Source organism: Lepidothrix coronata, unplaced genomic scaffold (genome assembly GCF_001604755.1).
Source record: "Lepidothrix coronata isolate B3197 unplaced genomic scaffold, Lepidothrix_coronata-1.0 Scaffold46, whole genome shotgun sequence".
NCBI lineage: Eukaryota > Metazoa > Chordata > Aves > Passeriformes > Pipridae > Lepidothrix > Lepidothrix coronata.
Genome location: NW_016690226.1, coordinates 4607506 through 4614414, shown reverse-complemented (window position 1 = coordinate 4614414; position 6909 = coordinate 4607506). Strand labels below are relative to the sequence as shown.

At 49.9% G+C, this 6909-nt stretch overlaps 1 protein-coding gene and 1 long non-coding RNA gene across 3 annotated transcripts; one reads left to right on the top strand and one right to left on the bottom strand.

The window, feature by feature from the left end:
* Positions 1-353: 353 nt before the first annotated feature.
* Positions 354-2559, bottom strand: LOC108497230 (C-type natriuretic peptide 2-like). The gene is made up of 2 exons (XM_017814680.1): positions 2079-2559; positions 354-667 (listed from the first exon to the last, which is right to left on the bottom strand). The coding sequence occupies exons 1-2, from the start codon at positions 2217-2219 to the stop codon at positions 395-397; spliced, it is 414 nt and encodes a 137-aa protein (XP_017670169.1). The 5' UTR covers positions 2220-2559; the 3' UTR covers positions 354-394.
* A 1024-nt stretch (positions 2560-3583) lies between these two features.
* LOC108497232 lies at positions 3584-6894 on the top strand. Of its 2 annotated transcripts, XR_001874718.1 has the most exons (4): positions 3584-4229; positions 5072-5136; positions 6296-6486; positions 6611-6894. It is a non-coding gene; the product is annotated as an uncharacterized LOC108497232 (long non-coding RNA). The 2 variants fall into 2 exon arrangements; XR_001874717.1 differs by lacking the exon at positions 3584-4229 and having other exon boundaries at positions 4493-5136.
* The last annotated feature ends 15 nt before the right edge of the window (positions 6895-6909 follow it).

The following is a 6909-nucleotide window of genomic DNA, read 5'->3' as shown; positions in this document are numbered from 1 at the left end:
CTGGGCAGCTCCTCCCGGTACCGCCGCGCCGCTTCCCCGCAGCCGCCGCCGCGCTCCTTCGGGACGGGAGCTTCGGGGCTTCGTCCAGCGGTGCGCCGTGCCGGTTCCCGAGCCTAGGTGCCCCTGGCTGTGGAGAAGCGGGGCTGTTGAGCCGCCCAGCGGCGTCCCGCCCGCCTGCTCCCGCCCCGGCCGGGCCCCAGCACAGCCCCGTCAGCGCGGGGGATCCCTGGTCCCGGCCCTGGCCCTGGCTGCTGGCAGGTGGTGGCCCCACAGCCTGCCCCGCTGCCCCCATCTGCTCGCTATCTGTGCGTTCAAGTCTCCCCTTAACTTTGTCCCTGCCCGCTTGTTCGAGCCCCCTCAGTGCTGGCCCTCTCACCTCAGAGCCCCTCCAAATCTAACACCCCAAACCACTGAAGGTCCCGATGCGGTCCAGTTTCAGCCCAAAGCAGCCCCTGGGCATGGCCTTCCAGGCCCAATCTCCAGGCAATGCCCACTTGCGACTGGCGAGGGTCTTGCGCCAGAGATAAGAACGGGCAGCTCTAGCACCAGATGGGAGGAAGGGGAGGGTGGAGAAGACCAACTGAGGCCCAAAGCTGGACCCCTCCTTTGTGTCCTCTTCGGCCAGTGTGGACTCGGGCTCCAGAGGCAGCAACCGTGAAAGGAGCATCTGGGATAAACAGAAGGAAGAGGGGGGTGAGAGCAGAGATCCCTTTGCTCCTGGCTATGAGCTTTGTACCCCCTTGTACTCCACTGCCCGCACCCTCCTTAGGGGTCAGGCAGGACCTAAAGTGATGCCTGCACACAGCACTGTGCCTGTGACATTGCATCCAGACAGAGGGAAGGGCTAGATCACCAGCTCTTGCTGTCTGAAATGACTTTGCTGTCGAAAACAGCAAGCAGGCACCTGCTGTGAGCCTCCGCCTGCATGCAGATTGTCCTGCTCTTGTGAAGCCATACACCTCCCTCCCAGTCCTGGATTTGGAAGGTAACAGGCTTCGGTCCTTGCTCCTCTTGTGGATGCTGAGCACCTCTGTGTGTTCAGGCTGCTGTGTGGCATTTCATTTTTTCCAGAAGGCTGGTGGGAAGGATGGACCTGTCTCAAATTGCTGGTAAGAGGGAGAGGCAGGAGCACAGCAGGTGTGAGGAAGGGGGACTCCCCATCTGCCAGGAATCCTCTAGATCATCTTTGCTGATTGTACACCCCCAGCACTGCTGGAAGCCTGCAGACAAGGGTTGAGGGGTGCATTGGGCGCAGTAGAGGCACAGCTTGGCTGCCCTAGGAAGCAGCCTATGGTAACCGTTCCACATCTGTCTCTCACATGGATGCTGAGCTAAGGCTGGAGATGCCTTTGTGCAGCTCTTTGCGGTAGCGAGTTAACTGAAGCGGACACGGGCATCTTCAGCGAGGAGTGAAAGTGGTGAGTCATACCAGGATCAGTCTTGTGATTTTAGTTCACGTCCTGACTACTTCCCTGGAGTTTTCCCAGGGTTATGTGAAGGCAAGGTGTTGGGGCTCAGGTTAGGGTTTGGGTAAGAGGGAGCTGTCTAGATTTGAAAGCCAAAAATATTATTGCTGAAACTACTGAGGATAAAAGATTTACTCAAGTGAAGAAGCCTTTAGCTGGCATCCTGACTGCGGCTCTTGGCCTTAAAGAGTGTCTACTGAGGGGCAATACTGAGCTTAGGAGCAAAAATCCTGGCCAAACAGGATACATCTTCTCTCTGAAACGTCAGAACCAGGCAATGAACATGATGAGAGATACACCTGTGATTTCTGGTCATTGCTGACACAGAGCAGGGTTAGATGGGGCAGGCTCTTTACCGTTAAAATCCTCTGCAGAGCACTAAAAAGCTTTTGTGTTTCCCGTCTTGAAATGCTAATGCTCTTTAGGAGCTGGGTTATAAAGTCACCCTAGAGCTGAGGCTGCTGGACTGAAGGGGAGGGAGCAGTGAGAATAGACAGCAGCCTCCAGTAGTTGAAATTTGGGACCACCACTCATTTGAGGTTCAAACACAACTTCCCCAAATTGTCACTCCACTTCTGAAACCTCCCTCAGCTCTCTCCCAGTCCCTCCTACCTGTAGCCTCTGTCCTGGTAAGGACACAGTCTGAACGCTGGCAGAGAGCAGAACCAAGAGGAGGAAAAACGAGCAAGGCCATGACTGGAGCCCCTGCATCTTCTTCTTATCCCAGGGTTTGTGGGATGTGAGGCAGGACATGCAGCATCCGTGTCGAATGCGGTCCCTTGCCCCTCTCTGCCTTTATAGCTTTGGTTCTGGCCGGTGCCTGGCCCCCAGCTCCCTCCTGATCCACCCCCTGGAGCTCCTTAACCTTTCAGCCCTTTTGTCCAGGGTGATATATTTCAGGGTGAGCTCAGCAAGACCCCTTCCTCTAAAGAAAAAGGACACAAAGGTGTTTACTGAGTGTCTGGAAAGACTAATGTCTTCAACTCAACTCACTCAATGTGAGTTGAGCTGCTGCTGCCCAGGACCTGGAGGTATCTGTCAGGGTCAGGAACGGGGTGACACTTTGAAACATGTACCAAAGGAGGATATTGAAGGTTGCATTGTGTAATGGTATTGAACATACTCCTTGTAGGCAGAGTGCTGTTACTGCTGTTTCTCTAATCAGCATGAGCATGAACTACAGCTCAGCTAGCGGTGGGCACACTGCTGGCTGCACAGAGCAGACACAGATTCAGCTCTGTGACAAAACAGGCATTTGGTTTTAGTATTTATATTTTGGTGAGACGGTTGGCCTGGGAATGAAGAGCTCCTGCTGCAGAAGGTGGGTGAATTCTGATACTATATGGAATTTGTAGCAGTGACAAGCAGTGACTAGAACCCTGGGACTAGTACTAGTGGGTATATAATATGTAGGCTGGTTGTCCCAAGTCACCATCTGGAGGACTGGAGTGAGTTTCCAGAGGAACCGTCACAGAAAAGACCTTGTCGAGGCTCAGCCTGCACTTTCTCAAGCTCAGGCACACAATGGAAGCAGGACGGCAAGGAGCAGATTCCTACCTCCTAAATCTTCTGGCCATTAGTTCCCCCCCCTTTGTTTACCTCTCCCATTTTACTGTAGTTTCTCACCAGTTGAACAAGGCAATGAGGTCACTGTTTGGAGATTAGGGTGCAGAAGTCAGCCTGAGTGTGAAGACAGAAACTAATCAGGAAGGTTTGTCAGGGGAGAGGAATGGGGGGACTGTACCCCAGTACAGGATTAGCAATGGTTGTACTGGGCGAGTTTAAAACCATCTTAAACTTCCCTTTCTTCAGCACTGTTGCACAAAGCAGTTGGGTCAAAACTTGACAGGAAGTGTTGTGCTGCCCGTTTTTGTTTATTTTTTACAAGGAAAGAAGAAAATTAGGAAAAAAAGGTCTTTTTTTTTTTTCCAAGGAAATAAGAGAAGTAGAAAAAAAAAGTCTTTTGCAGAGACAACAAAAGTCACAGTTCGGATATTTGCTCTTCCTCCCTCCCTCCGTTCCTTCCTTCTGCACTTGCAGATGCTGATTTGTGGGTCCCTTTCTTTGCTGCCCAAGGAGCTAGAAAGTTTTATGAACTGTTTTGCAACCAGTCCATGGAGCATTGATGCTGGAAGAAGGAGACACTTTGCACAGGTGGGGATATCCAGTTTTGTTAGCTCCAGCTGATATCTGTGACCCATGTCTGGTGTTGGTGCCAGAGCAATGCACTGCTCTTGTGATCCTGTCCCCGTCACCCCCTCGCCTGGCCCAGCACTTGGAGGGGCTCCCTAGGTCTCTGCTAATGTCCTTCACTGAGACCTTTCGTGGGGAACAGGATTACTTTCATACCAGCCTTTTACCTTCATACCAGCCTTTTAATCTACAAAGCACAGGTGACTGCTGGAGAGTCATGGGATGTGCTGTCCACGTGGGCATTCAGACGGGGTGCCTGGGCACAAACAGAGTGTGGGATGTGTGTACAGCCATGTGCCATGTGCTGGGTGCAGTAGGGTATGGAGTATTGTGGTGTGAAAGATTCAGAGGGGTGGAAAAGAAAGGAAGGAGGACAGGAAGTGAGCACGTGTTCATTCCACATGCAAGATGTCCCAGAGGATGCTGTTCTGTACTTCCCAGTCACATCTGACCATCCAGGAGCTGAGTCAGCCGGCCAGAGCACTCATGCTGCCGGCAAGAGAGCTGCAGGCAGGTGCATCTCGGGTTGAACGCACCGGTTGCAGGAGTCAGGTCTTTCCTGAGTGAAAGGTAAGTACCAAAGCAACAACACTTTGTTTTTGATACGAAATGTAGCAGCAGCATGACCTGGCATCCTCTGAATGTGGTGGCCCCTGTACTGCAAGAATGCCAGAAATGTGTTTGCAACTGCTCCAAAATTCCAGTCCACTTGCACAAAGACTGAGCCCTGCAGGGGTGGACAGGCTCAGAGATTTCAAGTGACAAGTCCCCTCCTTAGGTCCAGCAAAAGCGAGCACTGGCAAGGGGGAAGGAGCCATCACTGTCTCCTACCAAACAAGAAACTTCAGAGACTGCAGAAAATTTGCAAATTTTCTTGCAGATTCTTGTAAATTCTTGCAAATCCAGCAAAACCTGGATAAAATGGTGCTCAATTGCTCAGGTGCCATGATGTTGCAGCTGCTCTGTGTCCCAGATCCTTGCTGGGACTGCAGTAGCACTGAATAGTTGGTCTGACATGTCCTGGCAGTGACTGTGAAGTGAAAAGGCTTTGGCAGACGAGTCCCCAATTGCCCCAGTTTTCTCAGACTCAAATAGGTTATTGTCCTTCTTTCCTCTCTGATGCTAACAAGTTTCCTCTATAAAAACCCTTCCCCCTCTGGTGCTAGTGCACTGATTTGAGAGCTTGCAAGACCACCAGAAAAGTGGTCTTCTGCTAAATCACAATCAGTGTTTTACAAACAGTTGCTTATATAGGAAAGGAGCAGAACAAGTGGAGAGTGGGAAGACTGGGAACTGAGTGAAGTACCCTGAGGGAACGCCCCTTGGCCCATGGTGATGGAAAGGGATAATGGTTGCTGCAGGCTCTAGAAGGAAGAGCAATATTCACATTATTCCACTGGTATCATTTGTAGGAAGGAGTTCAGAGCAGCCATGGTCAGGAGGCCCTCAGAGAATGGAAACACCACTGATCTTGGCAGTGAGTAATCCCAATGCCTCAGAAGCAAGGGAGTGACATTAGTACTTCAGTAGCAATTCCTGGTCATTTTGGCAGCCACCAAAATATCTGCTTGTGAGGAACAGAAGGGCAGCAACCATCTACTTTAAGCAGTAGCCACTGTGTAGCTGTCCAAACCCTTCTTGGGTGGTTTTGCCTCATTTTTCTGCAGGACTTCTTGATCCATGACACAGGACTGCTAATTTTTCCAATGTCAGGAGATTACAGTGAGGAGAGGGGGATGCTCCACCTGAAGAAGTTGCAGAAAGGGACCAACTGGAGCTCTCACTCACTGACTTTCCACTCTCACTTGTCCAGGCAGCACAGTGTCAGGACAGAGAAAAAGACAGGGTGCAAAGCAGTGAAGGAGCCACCGTGTGTCACTGATTTAGTGATTGCCAAACCCTCCTCTGTCTCTCCCGAAGAAGTTTAACCCCTTGTACTGAAAAAGCATGGCCTGAAGGTGAGCCAGTGCATAAGAGTTTTATGGCCACCTTGCTTCCTCTATCCACCCATTCATATTTCCCCTACTGCAATACTGTCAACATATTATCTCACATATTGCACAGGCTTGTAAAACCTCAAGCCTGAGCAGACACCCATACATGCTGCCCTTTTCTTTTTTCATTCCCATATGTGAGTGACAAACCCCGTGGGTGGTGGGGGAATCACGTACCGTGTGCATGACTGTGTCATATTTACTGCTGCTGCCTCTCTCTCCTGTAGCCTTCACTGAATATTTTACGAGGGAGGAAGGGAGAGAGGGGCAATATTGCTGTAGCTTTCTGATCTTTGTATTTCACGTGATTGTCCTGTAGCTACTGGCATGCTCTGGATTTAGAGTGTATCTGTACTGGTGTCTGACTCTTACGCCACTGGTGGCAAGTGTGCAGGTATTCTCACTGTGCCATGGGACTCAAATGTGGTGTTTCATCCACATTGCCCACTCCAGTAGATACACCTGTCACCCCGTCACTCCCCCCCATTCTACTTGTTTCTACACCCATTTAACATGTTTATGTCCATTCAAGTATTGGCATAAAAAACCATAGGCCCAGGTCAGTGCAAAGCTATGCAATTACTAATGACTTTTTTTTTTAAATAGGGATCAAATTAAGCTACAACAATCTTTTATTGCTAGTTATGCAGCCAGGCCAGAGGGGAACTGCTCTACTTCCTGGGTGAACTAAGGGTAACCCCAATGACTGTGGGAACTTGGTAGATCCTCAGAGACAGAGACTGCAGAAGATCTGCAGGAACCTGCAGAGAGGAGGAGGACCCTTCCTGTCCCTGCCCAGCTAGTGACTAGTCTGCTTTGTAGGCAGCTGACAGGTAAGAGGAAATTATTCTGTAGTAATAGCTCTGGGACAAATGCCAACTTGCCTCTGAGACAGGAGGTTAAAGGTTATTTATGTGATTAACACAAAATCTAATTTAGGGCACTTTATGTTCACAGGGCAGTTCAAGGAGTGCCAGGACTGACTTGAACACTGATGTGGCATTCCTGGAAGAAAGAGGGTAAGTGCCGGTTTTATTTGAAACATAATTGGATTTGCAGCAAATACACTCCAAAAAGCACAGTGAAACAACCAATGCTATCAGTATACTTAACTACCTGATCAAATCAGAGTTATTAAAAGTTAAAGTTTTTAGTGTTAGGTTGTTTTCGTTTTGGTTTTTTAAAACTTTGAAAAGATTTATTGAAGTCTTTTGAAGCACTCTAGTCTAAGTTAACCTGTCTCTCTCTCTCTCTCT